The sequence below is a fragment of the Prionailurus viverrinus genome, chromosome B2 (genome assembly GCF_022837055.1).
Source record: "Prionailurus viverrinus isolate Anna chromosome B2, UM_Priviv_1.0, whole genome shotgun sequence".
NCBI lineage: Eukaryota > Metazoa > Chordata > Mammalia > Carnivora > Felidae > Prionailurus > Prionailurus viverrinus.
The window spans coordinates 145,385,942-145,405,908 of record NC_062565.1 but is presented as its reverse complement, the minus strand read 5'-3'; the positions used below and the strand labels follow the sequence as shown (position 1 = coordinate 145,405,908).

General features: G+C 44.5%; 1 protein-coding gene across 3 annotated transcripts in view; it reads left to right on the top strand.

Moving 5' to 3' along the window:
• The window catches only part of PRKN (parkin RBR E3 ubiquitin protein ligase), a 1,353,288-nt gene that overhangs the window by 1,266,812 nt on the left and 66,509 nt on the right, over positions 1-19,967 (top strand). The window contains exon 10 of one of the 3 annotated variants that reach the window (XM_047860010.1): positions 19,357-19,490. The exons of the other annotated variants lie outside the window; for them this stretch is intronic. Coding sequence (XP_047715966.1) covers positions 19,357-19,407 — 51 coding nt within the window. The 3' untranslated portion in view covers positions 19,408-19,490. Of the gene's footprint in view, positions 1-19,356; positions 19,491-19,967 lie in introns of those variants that run through there. 3 annotated transcript variants of the gene reach the window in all.

Sequence of the window (19,967 nt, the reverse complement as noted above, 5' to 3'; positions counted from 1 at the left end):
TCTGTGAGGCGTCGGTCTTTAATATTCCAGAAGACAAATAAAGAACCAGTGGAAAACCCAGATCCATTCGACTTTCTGACTTCGGTGCAGAATGGTGTTAGGGAGCCATCAAGAGCTTCGGGTGGGACTGGAAATTTCTCTTGGGTTTTGAAAGGGCAATTTAGTTCCAAGCAATCTCAGAATGTGTTTCTGACAGATATGTTATGAATTTTTAGTGCCTCACCTCTTGTCTGCCTCCCAGTCCGTGAGGTGGAACCACGACTTTTTTTTATTCACTTCCAGCCACTGCCAGACCCTGGAAAACGACTCCGGGTCTGAGGCTGCCTCCTCCCCGAACAACTCTATTTGTCTTGAGGTTTGGCCCTACACAGTGGCAGCTTCTGTGTCACGCAAGGCTTCTCTCCACCTTGGTCTCAGACACTGTCGACATTCAGGCCCAGACAGTTCTTCGTGGTGGGGGCAGTCTGTGCACTAAGAGGTTTAGCAGCATTCTTGGCCCCTACCCACTAGAAGCCATTAGCAACTCCTGAGAACCAAGAATGTCTCTGAACATTGTCAAGAGTCCCCCGCCCCTGGTGCGGGAGTGCGGGGTGCGGAAGCAGGCAATATCTCCCCGGATTGGGATCTTGTGGTACAATGGAAAACCCCCAGTCAAAAAATACTGATGCTCAAATTCCAGCTTGAGTGCCCTTTGGTTGGGTGACCTTGACCACATCTGTGAGAGCTCAGGACCCCCGTCTCAGGAAGGGGCTGTGAGAATCCAGCCAGAAAATGTGGTAGGTTTCAGCGTGCTTGTCCACTGAGGCCTGATCTCCCGTCCTCTGTTTTTTAGTTAATGGTAAGGATTATGTTAAAATGTGCGGTAAATAATGAAAATCCAGCTTTTTTATTTCACCAGAGGTATGCTCCTAGCCCTTGTGCACAAACTGGTTTAGTTCAGGGTAGATTTAATGCTCTTGGAGATCTTGCTTTATCATCGGAAAGGGAAGATGTTTAACTTCAGGTGGTATCTTTTATGTGCCCCTCGATAGCTGCTCCCACGCAGTTAATGGCACCCAGCTAATTATAGACGGAGTTGCCTTCGGGTTGTAAACATAGCTCTGGGTGATTGCACACTTTCATTTATCCGTCCTATTTGCATTCGTTCCTATTTGCATTTCTACGTCTCCCACAGCTGACACTTGTTGTTTAATTTTGTGATTCCAAAGCACTTTTCTGATTGCTCTACGCCTACTAGAAAGGCTCCCCATCAGGCGAGTCTCTGGCAGCCTCCTCCGGCTCTGCCCTCTTTATTTCTTCCCTGCTTTTGGAGGGGAGCCAGTTGTTGGGGGACTCACATCTGCTGCGGAGCCCGGGCATAATGAGTCATTGTTCTTCTGAGAAGCTCGTTGGTGGCAGCTCCCTTTCAGCTGCGACATTACACGGGACCTTGTCTCCTTTTTCTCCAGATTACACCTGGGGACCCGCTGCATTTTGTTATAATGACAAGAGTCACCTTTCTTTCTCTCTTACAAAGTGAGATTGACCTTCCTTCTGTCTCTGAAAGAAGCACAATTTAAAAAACAAAAAGTCTGAAGCAATCAGCTCCCGTAGCCTAATCTGAAATTACTGAAACAAAAAATTCCATTAAGAATTTAGCCCTGGCGCTGAGAACAGGCGACCTCTACCTTTTTAAGCCTTTCATGCCTTTCTGTTTCTTAAAATAAACAAGACAGCTTCGTGTGTCCTGCTTTCTGCAAAAGGTGTATCAGTGAGTTGAATAAAATGTGTGTCGTTAGTTTTCCCAAGCTACTAACACAGAGGGCGTTGCTCAAAGGAGCCATATGCATGACGAGCATTCGGATAGCTAATATCTGATTGCATTTCTATAATTTATTAATCCTGTAAAAATAAAAGCCATTGTTTAGTTTTCTATTTTCTTTTCTATTTTCACACGAGCCCTGGATTGGAAAGTTCCCTGTTTCCCCACGTGCCCTATTCTCCCTTCCTGCGGGAATAACAGACAGCAAGCAACCATGTGGGTACAAAGTGTGTTGCTCATCCTGCCTGCTGTATATAAAGTTTAACGGGACTCTCCGTGTAGACAAGTTTGTAAGAAAACAGAAACATCACCAACTCTACATGACAGACAAAACCTCTAGGACGGACCAAACTCCCGCCCCCCGACACCCGCCCCCCGGGTGGACTTTTCAGATGTTGTAGTATGTTTGCTTTGCTACCCCCTAACTCAAGGAACGTCACATTTCTGCCCTAGATACAGTCGCCCTGACTTCACTCATCTTCACACAAGTTCTGTATTTAAACAAGTAACGGTGTGGATGCTTATGTTACCAACAGTAGCAGGTAGTAAGTATGTGGACAGACTTAGACGCACGTAATAGCTGTGTCCATTACAGGAGGAATAAGGAAACGTTTATCAATCAAATAGTCAAAGCAACCTGCCTATAACGGTCACACTAGTGTTCCTATTCGGGGGGGGGTGGGGGGGGCGGGGGGCGGGGAGGAAAGCATTGCTTATTTAATATTCGTGTAACAATCACTTCTGAAACATGCTGTCCAGATATGCAATATGCATATAGTCCACACACAGACTAGCTCGGTTGAGGTGTGGTTCGTAGGCAGAGTATAACGTTAATATTTTGAGAAAGGCATTATTTTAATTTTCATTTATTAACACATGCGTACATGATGGCAGAATTAAAATGCTTATTTTTCACACAAGGACCATCCCAGCTCAGCCAAGCTTGCATTCTTTGGTCTTACCCTGTTGACTTTCTCAAGTCAGAGGGAGTCTCTTTCCGGGAGACCCACACTTCAGCCCAGGACTAACTTCCCAGTGGAGAGTCCGCTGGACCAGTGCGGCTGCCTGAGCTACTATCCCTAACATAAGCACCCACACCCTTACTTGACAAGCCCTGCTCCCAAGCTCACAAACCTTTTCCCCAGCCCCCTGCCGAAGCCCCCGTCCTGAGCGGACTCCGGGAGACAGGATACAAACCCCTTCTTTATTATATGAAGGATAAATATTCATTTATAAATACTAACATTTGTAAAGCTTTTTGCACAAATTAGGAGCTCGACGCTCTTTATAAAACAACATTAACAAAATTATTTCATTTACCTTCACGCTAACCCCCCGTGTGAGGAACTAGTGTCAATCAGGCGGGATGCATAAAAAGTGTGGGTTGATTAAACTTAGGTACAACTATTCTGGGAATTTTCGAGGGCAGGGGGGAATTTGTAACCACCTATAATGTATATCAAAAAGGTTGCTTATAAAATGTTCTCCTGCGACATCCTTTATAGTGAAATAATCTCTCTTTTTTTCTGGCAAACCTTTAAATTCAACCCAGTTTACCTTTGTCATATCAAACTGCACCAAAGTGCAGATATTATTTCTTCCTGTGGTGTCTCACCCAGCCCTGTCAGGTCACATTAACCCAGTTACCAGTGGAACAAAAACGCAATTGGCCAAAGGTTATATTTCTTTGTCATGAGCACAAGAGAGCAGGAGAACATGCCAGATGAGGGCTTTCAGCAAATTACAGCCAGGATTTGGGTTTCTTCCCAGTATTCTCCAGCCTACCCTCCCCTTCTCTCCCAGAAACGCACACGCCATGTTACCCTTGGTGGGGTGTTTGCCAAATTCATGTTCTGCTTTGTTTTGTTTTGTTTTGTTTATTTTTAAAGATGCATCTATAACAGAAAATGCTGCTGAGTTTACTTCAGCATGCCAAGCAATTTAAGAGGCGCTTAGAGATTTCTCGTGTAATTACGCGTTAGAGTTTTCAGAGAGCTTTGCTATAACCCTCAGGAGATAGGCTAAAGGTGTTTTGTAAAGCCTCACTTTACAGATGAGAATACTAAGTTCCAGGGAGATGGAATGACTCGCCCTGCAGTTACGTGTAGTAAAATAAAGGCCCCAATGTGTGTTGATTCTAGAACAGTCTACATTACGGTTGAGTATTAGAGCTCACTCGGAGAGGATGCTGTCTGGAGGGACTGGGGCCCCGTTTCTGGGGTTGTTCTGACATCAAGAAGAGTCTGGGTGAGAAGCAGAAAAGCAGGGACACTGTAACAAGTGTGAGAAGAGGCAGGCAGGGTCCAGCCCCCCCACCACCATGGACAGCAGGTGTTAGCCTGCCCCCCCCACCATGCACAGCAGGTGTCAGCCTGCCCTCCCAAGCACAGCAGATGTTAGCTTGCCCCCCCATGCACAGCAGGTGTTAGCCTGCCCTCCCCATGCACAGCAGGTGTTAGTCTGCCCCCCCATGCACAGCAGGTGTTAGCCTGCCCTCCCCATGCACAGCAGATGTTAGCCTGCCCCCCCATGCACAGCAGGTGTTAGCCTGCCCTCCCCATGCACAGCAGGTGTTAGCCTGCCCCCCCAAGCACAGCAGATGTTAGCCTGCCCCCCCCATGCACAGCAGGTGTTAGCCTGCCCTCCCCATGCACAGCAGGTGTTAGCCTGCCCTCCCCATGCACAGCAGGTGTTAGTCTGCCCCCCCAAGCACAGCAGATGTTAGCTTGCCCCCCCCCATGCACAGCAGGTGTTAGCCTGCCCTCCCCATGCACAGCAGATGTTAGCCTGCCCCCCCAAGCACAGCAGATGTTAGCCTGCCCCCCCCATGCACAGCAGGTGTTAGCCTGCCCTCCCCATGCACAGCAGGTGTTAGCCTGCCCCCCCAAGCACAGCAGATGTTAGCCTGCCCCCCCCATGCACAGCAGGTGTTAGCCTGCCCTCCCCATGCACAGCAGGTGTTAGCCTGCCCCCCCAAGCACAGCAGATGTTAGCTTGCCCCCCCATGCACAGCAGGTGTTAGCCTGCCCTCCCCATGCACAGCAGGTGTTAGCCTGCCCCCCCAAGCACAGCAGATGTTAGCCTGCCCCCCCATGCACAGCAGGTGTTAGCCTGCCCTCCCCATGCACAGCAGGTGTTAGCCTGCCCCCCCAAGCACAGCAGATGTTAGCCTGCCCCCCCCATGCACAGCAGGTGTTAGCCTGCCCTCCCCATGCACAGCAGGTGTTAGCCTGCCCCCCCAAGCACAGCAGATGTTAGCCTGCCCCCCCATGCACAGCAGGTGTCAGCCTGCCCCCCACCATGCACAGCAGGTGTTAGCTTGCCCCCCTCCATGAACAGCAGGTGTTAGCCTGCCCCTCCCCACCATGCACAGCAGGTGTTAGCCTGGGATAACAGCAGAGAGAAAGGAGCACACAGGGAAATCCCGGTGAACTTCTAAGTAAATCATCTTTTCCCCCCCCCCCGGATGATTTATGGCATTGCTGAGCTGGAATCACAGACTAACACAACCTCTAGGGCAAAGGAGCCAATGAAGAGAATGCTTGCTAACAGAATGGTACGAAGCAGGGGGTCCTCAAATTATTTTCCCTGCACACCCCATACAAAATTTTGAAAACCGTGTACCTCCTCACAAGCATTTAAGTTCATCTGTACATTTCTTCCTAGGTGTTTGCAAAAAAAAAATGACATTTCTTGAATGTAAATACTGACCTTTTTTTTTCCAAGAAGTAAAATAGCACTCCTTTGAATGACTGAAGTAGGATCTATACGCTGCAGGGATTCGATATCCACATCACTCACTTTATAAATATGTGCACAAGATCTTTACCAGGGAATTCTCATCATGCCTTTCACTCTGGCATTCCCAGTCCACTCCCCACCCCACTCCCCATCCCCAAAGCACCACGTTTTCATGTTGGAAGATATTTAATGGGTCACCTAGTATGTATCTCTGTTACCAGAATATGTGCAAAAATTTTAAAGTCTTTAAATTTCTTTAGAAACAGGATGTTCTACTGTTATTATCTTCCCTGGGTTCTCATTAAAATGATTAGTACTAGGGGTGCCTGGGTGGCTCAGTCAGTCAAGTGTCTAACTTGTGATTTCAGCTCAAGTCATGATCTCACACTTCCTGAGTTCAAGCCCTGCATTGGGCTCTGGGCTCATAGCGGGGGGATTCTCTCTCCCTCTCTCTCTACCCCTCCCCTGCATGCGTTTTCTCTCTCTCTCTCTCTCTCTCTCTCTCTCTCAAAATAAATAAACATTAAAAAAAATTAGTGATTAGTTCTACACAATCAAAACAACAAGAATACTTTGCAAATTTTGATGAATAATCATCAGACAAAAAGTCAAATGTCAATGGTAATGCACATCTGAATGACATGAACAAATGCTATCGGCCTCTGGGATGAGGGAGAGTTCAGTGCAAATTCTTTTTCTGTATGTAATTTTTATTAATATGCACTAAATAACTTTGTTCCTATGAGTAGATTATAATAGAAGTCTTTTCCTAGCAGTGTCATTCCATTTTAAAAAACTCATTTGCAGGTATATGCCAGAAAATGCCATAATGGTCTATCATCAAAAACTATTTTTAATTTTCAAATTTTGGGAAGCAGACAATTAGAAACAAAAGAATTTATTACCCAGCCAGCATAGTAACACACGCTTTCAGTTTCTGGGAAGTATACCAAAAAGGCTTTATGAGGCTCTAACAAGTAACTATTAATTATACCTTTATTTTGTAAATTTAGAAATCCTTTGTTTACTTTAATATATTCAGAAAGGACTGAAAAAAATCTAAATATTGTTATTTTTAATATACCTTTGCCAGTAAAATCTTTTGATGCAAGTATTTGGCAAACTCAGTCCTCATCATCAACCCAATCAACAAGATCAGACCAAGTGGATTTATTTTTTGATGTAAATAACCATGCTAATATGAATTCCGAAGAACGTTGTGAATGTCACTAAAAATAGATATCCACCTCGCAAGACGTATTATGAAACTCAGGATCAGAATGACAGTGTCTGTTAATTTAACCATTTCATAATGCTTAAGAAACAAGAATAAATTATTCTGGTACTAAATTTGTAATAAAGGAATATTATATGTAGGTGAAATTATGTTGTTTATGAAGCAAGGATGGCCTGGAATCCCTTGATATTGCCTGTGTGTCCACATATTAAATGCATTTTGGTGTTAAGCATCTGTGAATTATTAAGAGCCATGTGCAATAATTCAGAAATGACTCCATCAATAATCAGACTTTTTCTACATATTTAAAGAAAGGCATATAGGTATGTATATATGTGTATATACATATATAAAAATATATATGTATATTTCTGGTTCAGCAGCCAGCATATCATTTTTTTCGTTAATAGGAGGTGGAAATAGTAAACACCATAATATGAAATACAGTGAGTATTGACTATTCTTAAATATTTTATGATATGATTCAAAATAATACAGGTTTTGGGGTGCCTGAAGTTTCAGTCAGCTAAGCATCTTGATTTCAGCTCAGGTCATGATCTCATGGTTTGTGGGTTTAAGCCTCACATCAGGCTCTGTGCTGACAGTATGGAGCCTGCTTGGGATTCTCTCCCTCCCTCTCTCTCTGCCCCTCCCCTGCTTGTGCACTAAATCTAAAAGGAGCCACGTCAAATTTTATCTGCAGATTTGATCCAGTACAAAATGTAAAAATTTGATAGTCCCTGAAAATATTTAAGTTACATTGAAAAGAACGAGCTGTTTCAACTGTTCAAAATGTCTTTCTTTCCAGCTAGTGTTACACCCTAGGAATGAGTATTGAGACTTACCCATCATAATTGCTTACACTGAATACATGGGGGGAAAGCCATTTCAGCATTCAGTAGTTGTCAGCCATTTTCTCTCTTCACTCAGAATCCTCCCCAAGAGCAGTGCATTTACTGACAATAGGAGAAAGAAAAGGTTAAACCATTAAACAAAAATTGAGCCGAATCTGCTTTCCTCCCCACTGCCCACATTCTACAATATGCCCGAGTTTAGAACATCCTAATGAGGGACAAAATTCCCCATATAGGTCACCTGCTCCATGCTTAACTGCAATTTCTAGAAGACCTGGAAACACCTCAAGTGCTAAGGTGGGTCTTTCATGCCTGATTATTTCCTCAAGGAAGCTTTGCCCAACCAAAATAGATTTTAGAATCATCCTTGTTTGGTGCCCAGGAGATTTTTTCCACCCCAGTAGTGAGAGTGCGGAAGGTGAAGGTGTCTTGCTTTTGCAAAGTAGAAGAAGGGCTATTTTTAAAAGAGGAACGTGGGAAAGGAAAACCCACATGAGGCCAGGATCCAGTGCACCCAGAAATGGAGCCTCTGAAATGGATTCCCTTAAACTCGTTGTGCTTGAAGAGTCTTCTCACCATGCCCCAGGGGTCCAAGGTCACTTGTGTAAGCGCCCTCAATGGTGATGCTGTTGACCCAGTGAGGCTCACAGGGGCCTGTGGGAGACCAGAGGTGGGCAACTCCAGTACCTGTTTGAGTCCAGGCCGCCTGGAGGTCATCACTGCCGGGTGTCAACTGATGTCATTGTCATGGTTTCACCCACAGACCATCGCCATGGTTTCGCTACATCTCAGAGCTTCAGAGCCACAGCTGGAAGGGACCCAAGACATCTTCTGATACAGATCTCTGATTTAAGAGATGAGGAAGCAGAGGCCTAGGGGCTCAGTGACATGCCAGCCAGAGTGAGAGGCCCATCTGGGGCACCCTTTTGAGCATGCTCTCTGGATTCTGGGTTGCTGATGGATGACACCAAAGATTAGAGTCATCTGGCAAAGAAGCTCCTTGCTCCCAGCACTTGGACTCTCATTTCCAATTAGCTGCTGACGGATGGGGACCACAGGAATATCCCAGGGGGACCTCGGACTTTAACTACTTTGTCTAAATTACTAACCCAGCCTCTGAAGCATTTCTCAGGAGCATTCTGAGGAAAAAGAAGATAGAAATAGATTTTTGCACTCCCCCTTTTTACTGTATATTATGCCATATGTGTTTAGGAATAATTCATTGAGGAATGAAAAATTATTTTCAGTATTTCCCAATTTTTTTTTGCAATTGGTCCTCTATTTCAGGTATCAGAGCTAAGGCCAACACCATGCATAGTAGGATAATCAATTAACCACACTCTCTGATAATCCCTGATTATCTGATGGTCACTTGTAGGAAAGTGTTTGGGGGTGGAATAAAGACTCCAAACAGGAATAGACTGAACAACACTCGTGCCTGACAGATCCCAGAGTTGGGAAATGAAGGTCCAGCTCCTCCATGGGTAACAGAAGGCTACTTTTTTTCTCCCTCCATCAGTGCCTCCCAGTAGCCTTGAGCAGTCCTGTCTAAGAACAGAGGTAGAGTTCTTAATGGTCTTCTGACCTAGCATCCTACTTCGAAAGAAGCCAGAATACAAAGTAGAGAAATCTCCAAAGGTCTCTCACATTTCTGCATGATTTGCAAGAAGAGGCACAGACTATCTTTCCAAGGATATTTGTACAGGGGTAGTAATACTATCCCCTTCCAGAGCAAAGGGTAAGTTTGCTTATAATAAAGATAGTATCTCCCTTTGAAGATAAGAGCAGTCTGGCTCACTGCCTGTTATAAAAGACTTTGGATTCTCTAAGCTCAGGGTTCCCCACCTGTAACACCCACTGCCCATGCAGATACCACCTGGGTCCACCTCATAGCACCCTATGAGAGCTGGGATTTGGAGGATCAGCACAAGAATAAAGATATCACTGTGAATAATACATGATCCTTTGTCTCTGACCCAGGAGTCTCTTATCTTCTGCCATGATCCATGAATCTAGGCCAGGCTAACTTGTTAGGTTTCGGGGAGGGCCAGACTTCAGACCCTCTTGACAAGGGTCAAGTTCTTGACAATTCAGTTCCTGACAAGAATTAAAATGCAGTTTTCTGCCGATAGCATTTCCAGTCACTCAAACACTTGTCCTCACTAGGGGACAATTGTTCTGCCCACAGAATGAGTCCAGAACTCACCTTCCTCCTGCATACCCTTAGGCCTATGCCTCTTCCTAGACTCCTTTTCCCCATTAGTCAGCTGTAGCCTGGACCTGAGACCTGCCAGTGACTGGTCTCTGTGATTCACAGGACAGTGACTTACCCTCCACATTCACAGTCTCCCAATTTCATCTCACAGATCTTTTTCTTGGCTGCGCCCTGTCTCCTCCATCCCTACTCTGCTCTGCATATCCCACCTGAATATCTCAGTAGCCTCCTGTCATAAAATGTAGCCTCAACCCCCCAACCACCCTCCGCAAGCCACCAGAACCTGCATGCAGCTTTGTGCTGGGACTCAGCTCCCTGCCCTGCACCTAACCAGGATCTTGGCTCCAGGGATCAGCCCACCGCCCCATGTGGCACACTTTGTCCCTCCCTCATCTTTGCATCCTGTGTCCCATACCCACACATAAGCAACACTCACACACTATTTTATTGTAATGACCTGCTTACTTGCCCACACCTGGCGATCAGCTCCCTGAGGGCAGGAACCTTGCCTGCCTTGTCCCCAGTATATCCCACACTGAGGCCAGCACCTGGCATGCATCACACACTTGGTCAATATTTGTTGGGTGGATTTATAAATGAGTAAATTGGCAAATGAGCAAGAATGCAAATGTTTTCTCTTATATGCCATGCAGTGTGATACTGGTGATCAGAGCATTAAGGGAAAGGTATATATCTCAGGGCATGTTCAAGGTCAGTAAATGGTCTGTCTGTAGGTGTCCTGCCTAAGGGAAGTATCACTTCAGCACATTTTAAATGATCTCTTGGTCATGAGCAAAGTTGCCCCCCTTCTTGAACAACAAACCTGTATAGATATGCCACCATTCCAATCTTAGGGCATAAAAGTAAACCTGACCATCAGGAAGAAGGTGGGGAGGAGCCAAGCACCCTGGGCCATGGGTCAGCTCATGCTATAGGCCTGGTTAGCAACACTGGCAGAATGGCCACATAACGCTTACACAGCCATCTTTCTAAAAAAAAAAAAAAAAACAAAAAAAAAAAAACAAAAAAAAAACATGGTTTTAAATATGTGCATGTGCACACGCACAAACACAAGAAGATTGAGGTCTTCAAAGGTAGAAGTACTCAGGTAGAAAAATATGAATGTGTGTTTCATTATGAACCTTAATATGTGTGGACTGTAGATTGTTGAGTCGGGCAGGAACAGTTGATCGCAAATTACCCTTCAGACCTGGGAAAACACAGAACACAGCAAACCCTCTAAATGACCAAACACAGCCATAGTGCAACACACTTAGAAACAGAAGAAGGCTCAATGACCCTTCTGGTCGCTGCCCTGGAAGTGGTCACCAACGACACCGTCTGTCTTCCTTCGATGCTGGTGTGGCTGATGAAGGCAGCAGAGCCCAGTGATTCACAGGGTTCCATCCACTTCCCCGACCCCAGCGGTGTGAATAGCCCCTCTGTCCATCTCTGCCAGCCCCAGCAGGAATTTGACACCTTTCACCATGAGATGTCGTTAAGTCATCACCCTCTGTATGGAGACACACTGGAGTCCTTTGATAAAGGGTTGAATTCTTTTAAAGCAATTATTAATGTATTTCATTCAGAATGTTAGTAAAGAAAGAACTTGGCCTATAAGGCACTGGGATCAAGATTTATGATTTTGAGGAAATGCTCCCCATTGTACAAGTACCAGGGTGTAATGTTTGGAGAGCATCACTTACAGGTGAACCAAATACCAAGCTCCATGGAGACTCACTCAGGCTGCCAACAAACCCCCTTCTGCAATGATGGGCATGTCCCCCTCTGCTAGGACCTTCCAAGCACCTCTCCAAACCAAAAACTTCTTTCCAGTGGTGGACACTTCTGCTTTTGGGTGCATTGATAGGATTTGTCTTAGTCTGAAATAGTGCCTAGACAGAAGTGGTTTGCTTCATGTATGAGAGGAGGCAACACAAACCACTGAACACAACCTATGTTAATCTGCACATTGCAAGTGAAATGGGAGACTTGTTGAAAGGCCTACAGTTTATCCTTCCATGATGTTCGTTAAATGCAACTATTATGGAGGACTTTGTGTATCAATCTGAATACCTCCAGGCTCACCAAACGCCTAAATGTAGAAAACAGTGGAAGCTAAGCAACTCTGACGATAGATGGATACTAGATAATAGATAGGTGATAGATATCTTACATCCGTATCTCAAAATGCCTTGTAATTACGTTTCACATGTCAGATTTCATGTAATAATTGCTAATTATTAGCAACTCAGACAAGAGATGGGCTTATGATATTGCCCCTTAAATTCTGTGGCTTTTTCAGTAATTCAGAGGAATTTAAAAAAAAAAAAAAAAAAAAAAACCAACTCACTGAGCCAGTCCTATCTGAGTTCTCTCCCAGCTGAGTCTTCTGTCAGCTGGTACCTTGGGTAGCTTATACAACTTTTTTTGGAGTTTATTTATTTATTTTTTGAGAGAGAGCACGGGCAGGGAAGCGGCAGAGAGAGAAAGAGAAAGAGAACCCCAAGCAGGCTCCGTGCTGTCAGTGCAGAGCCTGATAGGGAGCTCAAACCCATGAACAGTCAGATCATGACCTGAGCTGAAACCAAGAGTCAGAAGCTTAACCAGCTGAGCCACCCAGGTGCCCAAGCTTATTCAACTTCTAAGGCCTTGGATACTTAGAGGCAGTGGGTATTTCATTTTCTCTCTTCCTTTTTACTAATTTCCTTTCTCTTCTCTTCCTCTTTTTGAATTCGTTTTATTTTTAATTTTCCCCTCCTGCCTCATATTATTTTCACACCCCTACAGCTTGTATTCAGACTCTTCATTAATAACCTGGATAGCTATCCCTCATCCTCATTAATTCCCCCTGAACATCCCACTTGGGAACAAATTACCATCATCCCTAGCCACTTCTGACACCAGGGACTTGTCTTCAGAAGGATGAGGGGACAGACCACTGTAGCTCACAGAAATCCTGTGGGCCCACTCATCTCCTGAGGAACAGAGGCACCATGTGAATGTGAAGAGATTAGTGCATCTAATGAGTTGAATCTGTATTATACGTACATAAGACCATATTGTATAAAACATGAACTCTTGCATGCTTGGACAAATGAGTCTCCTCACAATCCTTTAAGAACGTGTCTGCCCCAAATGCAGTTGCATTCTTGACTTCCATCAGAAGATAGTTCACTGGGGAGTGATGAAACACCTTGCTTTGTCTGAGACGGAAGTATAGCTGTAGCCACTAGTCCATGGTCTGGTCTATCAAAAATGAAAAGCAAGTAGGGGCGCGTGGGTCACTCAGTCGGTTAAGCCTTCGACTCTTGATTTTCGGCTCAGGTCGTGATCCCAGGGTTGTGAGATCAAGCCCCATGTAGGGCTCCGCATTGGGCGTGGAGTTTAAGATTCTCTCTTTCTCCCTCTGCCCCTCCCCAACTCACGCTCTCTTTCTAAATAATAATAATAATAATAATAATAATAATAAATGAAAAGCAATTAAACGGAATCACTGCCTGGATTCTGATCTCAAACGATGAGGGATATTGAGAGACTTTGGGACTAGCCTTGGATACAGATTGAGCCACAGACCTAAAGCCATCTCTCCCTGAAGCTCATCTAGGTGCCTGATGAATAAGCCACTGGAATCTTTTATGATGGATCGTGATAGACAAGAATAGCAAGAGTTACAAAATTTCATATGGGATTTTAATGTATGCAGTGACAATATTCCAGAGGCCACATTTTGATGGGGGTGGGGCGGGTAAAGCAAAGGCATGAAATGAAGAAACGCAGTGTTCTCAGTACAATCTACCCCCTGTTGTACAGGTTTCGGTGGACTTGGGACTCTGTAATCAAACCAGCTAGTCTGAACCCCAGCTCTGTCACTTATTAACAGAGGAAATAGTTACCTCTCTGGGATACAATGTTCTGCTATGTTAAAGTGTATATGTGTGCATGCATGTGAGTGTGTGTAAATTGTGTGTGTGTGTGTGTGTGTGTGTGTGTGTGTGTGTGTGTGAGAGAGAGAGAGAGAGACCAGGAGAGAGAAATACCTAGTTAGATAGGTATTAGATAAATCTCCGCAAAGATTCACAGAAATAAAAAGAAACCCCTAGGCAGGACATATATAACATATGCCTATGATTAAGCTGGGAACTCACCACTACTTTCTTCAACACCTACAGACAAAGAAGGTCCCCTAATCCCCCTCCACAACCCAGTCCCACTCTTCAGAGCATTTTTAACGAGGAAGTTCTGCCTGTATCTTAGCAATTGTCTCTTCGAAGTTAAGATACAGAACGGTTTCATGTCACCCAAAGCCCCTCCACTGGCTTATCTACTGGAGCCACTACTCCAGGATAAGTAATATTCATTCCTAGATACTGGAATTCCTTCGAGACTTTGACTGTTCTCAGTAGGTCTGCTTAAATCCTCTCCAAGCCCTCCACTCCCCATTTTGGTACAAAGAGGTGGCCACAGTGCTATGACGACTCTCTAGGGGAAAGTTATGGACATGCTGGCAGGTCCTACGGGCCGTACTCCAGTCTGCAAGATACCTTCATGCTTCATCAGTGAACATCTCTGCCTTGTGCATATATAGTCTATAAACTTTAAAAAAAAATTTAATAACAAAAACTGTATTCATTCTACTGATATTTATCAACACTGCCTATGTTCCAGGTATTTTTCTGGTCAATAGATATACAATAATAAAACCCAAAGTCCCTGCCCTCTTATAGACAGATGGTGGTGACAAATGACATCCTCTAAGGGGTGAAACTGGTGGGGTGGTGGGGACACAGGGAGGGTGCTCTGGTGAGAGCACTTAGAGAAGGCCTCTCCAAAGAGGCAACTTTAACCTGAGATCAGCAAACTTCGTGAACCCTAGCCTGCGATTGACAAGGAATCTAAATCTGCAAATGTTTTGCTTGTCATCGGCCCCAAATCAAGGAATTTTAAGATGTGCTTTGTCATCCGCATTACGGAGCTTGACAAACGCAGACTATTCACCATTCAAATAAGTGTTCTTCATGCATGGATAAGTGTACAAGTTTTCCCAAATAAGATTCAGACAGTTACAATGCGTAACTGAATCACAGCACTCACCTCCCTGTTATGCACATGTAAGCCGAGAGTTACAAAATATCCATCAACTGTTATCCACTGGCTTCCTGACACCCTGTATATGGGGAAGCAGAGTAAAGGCATGATGATAACCCTTCAGATTCTAGAGAAGAAAAACGGTCTTTAATGCCCTGCTGTTCATTTCGGGGGCAGATTTTCTCCAATGAGGACGTCAAACCAGACTCATGTGAGGATGTCATAAATTAAGGATGCTGATATCCCCCAACCCGCTGCACTTGTCAGGTCTGTTCTGAGAGCGCCACTGCTCTTGATGAATCAAGGCCTTCCGTTGTCAGTGCATTTCTCACTTAATACGATACTGAGATGTGAGTGGATTTATTGGAAATATAAATGCTTTCTAAAAGCCACAAATAAAATGTCTGAATGCATGCCCAGCCTGTCTCCTATTTTGGTCCACATGCTGTGAGTGATGTGGCAGTTGATGCCCGCTACACTAGAAGAGGGCTCTCCTTGGCAACGTGATCATTGGCATCATCCCTGTTTATTTATGCACGTCTGGAATGCAAGGCCAGCATGTGACTTCTCATCTGGATGTTGCCAGCCTAGAAGAAGTAGCTTTAAAATACAAGTCATTTGCCTCCTGGACATTTTTTTTCCTTTTCCTTCCTTCCTTCCTCCTTCCTTCCTTGCTTCTTCCTTCCTTCCTTCCTCCTTCCTTCCTTGCTTCTTCCTTCCTTGCTTCTTCCTTCCTTCCTTCCCTCCTTCCTTCCTTCCTTCTTCCTTTCTTTCTTCCATCCTTCCTTCCTTCCTTCCTTCCTTCCTTCCTTCTTCTTTCCTTCCTTCCTTCCTCCTTCCTTCCTTCCTTCCTTCCTTCCTTCCTTCCTTCCTCCCCTTTTTGAATTTCCTCCTTTTCCATAGTTTTTTCAGTACAGAGAAAAGGCACATAGTAAGGAAACAAAAAATTGGAGTATAAACAGAAAGAATATGTAGAAGAAATAGGCATAAGGTTAATTTTCTTGGGACTTTGTTTTTATCTTTGTTTTCTCCAGGTTTTTTTTTGTTTGTTTGTTTTTGGTTGATGTTGTTTGGCTTTGGGTGCTGAACTGAGATGGAATCTAGGTTAGTATCTTTGATGTGGACCCCTCTTTGATTAGAGGCCTCTTCTTATGCTAACATTAGGCACTTTAATTTCCCTCTAATTTATGGTCTCTTTAGAACAGTACACAACATCCAGGATTGGAAACAGGACCAAGAGGCAGATTTAACTTTCTGGTCTAGCTCCCTTCTGTGATCTCAGGGGCCTCTTGCATGGTGCTGGGGGCATGGAAAAAGGAATGTCATCTGTAGAAGTTACAACATATTCTCTAAGCACCCCCACGCTGATCCTTCTTAATTTTTAGTGAAGATTAAATGTAATTACTGCATGGGCTCAGGGCATTGGTTATGACCCAGCAAGCAGTTAAACTCCAGGCATAACTGCCAATACCCAACTCCCTTCTGACCACTTTTCTACAACTTTTGAATGGAGATTCTGCACTCGCTAGTTAATTGTTTAGAAAAGACTGATTTTTGCTATTCAGAGTGTCTTGAGTACCTCCATATATGTTGAGAATTTAGTGTGTTTAAATTAATATGTAAGTGCCCAAACCTAAGTATTCATTCAAAACAGCAGTGAGTAGGGGCGCCTGGGTGGCTCAGTCGGTTGAGCAGCCGACTTCGGCTCAGGTCACGATCTCGCGGTCCATGAGCTCGAGCCCCGCGTCGGGCTCTGTGCCGACAGCTCAGAGCCTGGAGCCTGTTTCCGATTCTGTGTCTCCCTCTCTCTGACCCTCCCCCGTTCATGCTCTGTCTCTCTGTGTCTCAAAAATAAATAAACGTTAAAAAAAATTTTTTTTTCAAAACAGCAGTGACTAGTAAGTGCTTGGACTTGCCCTGGTTGTGGATTCTGGCAGGCCTCAGCATCCCCGGGGCTGCCTGGAGGGTTGACACGCATCCGGATGAACTTCAGGTTATTTTCTTGCACCATCTCTCAAAAGCACAAGGAAAAGGAAGACTCCCTTTCTCTATGTATATTCTTTCCAATGACTGTCTGTTGGTCCGTCCCGCGTTCCTTCAATGGCTCAGGTACAAAAGTAAAGTGAGCAGGGGATACGGATTTCAGAAAAGTAAGAACTTCAGTGAGTGGATTTACAACTCCATGGTGTTGAGGAAAATCATGAATTCTATAGCACATTCTTTAATGTGGCAAAACAGGAAAAACATAAGACCCAGCATACTGCCATATCTGGGTTCAAATTCTCTCTTCAATTATGTGACCTTGGACATGTAACTTAAGCTCTCTAGGCCTTAATTTCCTCGTTTGCAAAACCAAGATGTTACTATCAAAATGAAATAAAACCACTCACATCAAAAGCCCATCAGCTCTGCCTGGTACCAACAATTGACATTTGTAGTAATTTGTACATTGTCCCTTTAAACCTGTAAGTCAAGCAGCTTTAGAACTTTGCGGAGCTTAGCTTATCTGCACGTAGAGGTGTTGTTTCTTTAACTACCTTTATAGAAATGTTGTGAAAGTTAAAAGAAATGTGGGTAAAACGGGTAGCACAGTGTGAAACAATGGTGGCCGTCCTCCTGGTTTAGTGCCGGGGTGAAGCCCCTTTCCCTTCCAGGCTTTTCTGTTGTCACTTCCCTCGATGGGGTGTAGAGTCTCTCTTCTGCTCCTTAGACTAATACTGCCAGGCTGCCCACACTTTCCAAGGGAAAGCCATTCAGCTGTCTCTTGGTTTCATCTCTTTCCTGCCTCCATCTTCAGATTTCTAAAAGCCCCCTGAGGTCTTTGCAAACTCAAATGCACATTGTCGTCATTGTCCAGCACACCCTGTCCCCAGTCCTGTTCCCAGCTGTCAGCAGCAACAAGGTGCCTGGCTGCTGTCCCTCGGAGGAGGGTCTGACTCCCCTGGCGCTCCACCCCCCAGCCACACGCACCCTCATCAACATCTCAGATGCCCAAACTCACTCCCTTTCTGGAGCCTTTGAACTCTGCTCAGAAGCTGTCCGCCACCAAGCACGAGCCACTCACTCCTCCTCCCCTAGATAAAACCTACCCATGGCTCAGCTCTCCCTCTGGAGCCACTTGGAAGGAGCCTCCCATCATCTCTGATTAGGCTGAGGATTCCCTGGAACTGGGCTCCGTAGGATTTCATTCCCACCAAATGACGAAGGCTTTCCTAAATGCCCCGTAGTGTCAGTGGTGGAAACTGAACACTTCCATCTTTGAAAACTGCTGAAGATGAACACCTGTTCCTCACTGCACACTTGAGAGGAGGCTATTTACCGCTCACCTATCGTTATTTATTTACCTACTTAAATTTAAAATGCATCGTGTCTCTTACACGCCAGGCCCTGTGCTAGGAACTATCACAGACACTCCCTTTCCAATCCCTAGAGCAATCCCCCTCGGAGGCATCACTCTCCATGTGCCAGTGGGGGAGGTGAAATTCAGAGAGGGTGAGCAAACCACCCAGGGCACCACAGCCTAAGTGGAGGAGCTTTTGGTGCAAACAGAATCAAAAGTCAGAGAAAAGGTCATCTGTGTGGTGGTGAGGAACTTGGCTTCTAGGTCGATATCATCTGGGTTGGTCCTACATCAATGGCTACCTAACATCACCGTCTTCCTCAAGCCTCTGTTTCACCATATGTAAAATGGGTACATAAGAGGCGGGCTAAGTGAGATATGTCTGCAAAGCATATAACTCCAAGCCTAGCGCATTATGCTCGATGAGGGATCAGTGTATTATTTTCATTACATATACATGTGTTCTTTATTAATGTAACAGTTACTGGGTGAATATATAATTCTATATCCATGGTGTAAGTGATGTGTTTGCATTTAAAATACTTTCAGAGACTTGCTTTAATAATGTTTGATTTGCATGTGTTTCTACGCGGGCAACAGTAGGTATCATTTTCTGACTTGTGCTGAAATACTGGAACCCTCCATTGCGCGTATCTGTAAATACCAATGTACTTTATAAGCAAAATCAATCGCCAAATGTTTATAGGGTCAGGCAGTTAGATGTGAGGTACAAATATGGTTTAGAAGGAATTCTTACAATGGTGCTAAAGTTCTAGAAGCAAATACAACGTGGGAGGCCATAGAAAGAGTGAATTGTTGTTCACACTTCAGCTTTGATTTGGAGACACCTGTGAAAGAAAATAATCCTTTCCCAGTACTTACTGGTTATTTTATTTCCAGAAAACATGCTTGTTATTTTAGCCGAGGCAATTGCCTTGGCTTTCCTCTATGGTTTATGGTAAATGAACAGTGACACCTATTGGTTGAAGATGATAATATTTGTTTACTAGGAAATGGTACCATTCTCGCTTAGCTGTGTATGTATGATCCCCAAAATAATGCCTAATGTTCTCATTTCAGGGGGCAAAGAGCCAACACCAGAGTTTGAAAGAAAAAAATCAAGCCACATAGAGACAGATACATGAATATAGGCAAATTCACTTTCTGGTATGAAGATTGCTCTTTTCTCCTCCAAAATTGTGTGTGTGTGTGTGTGTGTGTGTGTGTGTGTGTGTGTGTGTGTTTTCCATAAAAATAGGCTCAACAGAACTGCTCCAAGTGGTTTAGTTCAAGTGCCAAGTAAAAATGTTGGCTGAGTCACCTGTTTTTCTTCTCTACATTGATTAAACAGATTGGCAGAGATTTCTCTACACTATTTGTCTAGCTCATTACATATTAATATTTCCAAAGTATATTTTCCCTCTCTGTAACTTTGTTATTCAAATATTTTTATTGACATGCAATGATCCCTTTTCAAGATGGCATCGTCAACTTGACTGACAGTTTCATCCTGAAAGTTTTCGTTAGGATAATCAAGTTCAGAGAAGACAACACCATGCTAGCTGTAGGGCGGCGGCGGGGGCAGGGGGGTCACACTGTAATCTCATGCCTGGTGCCACAGAGCATGAAGAGTAGAGAAAGGGGGCTCAGACTCACCCAGGTCCAAATCCCCATGAAAAGCAAGTGAGGCA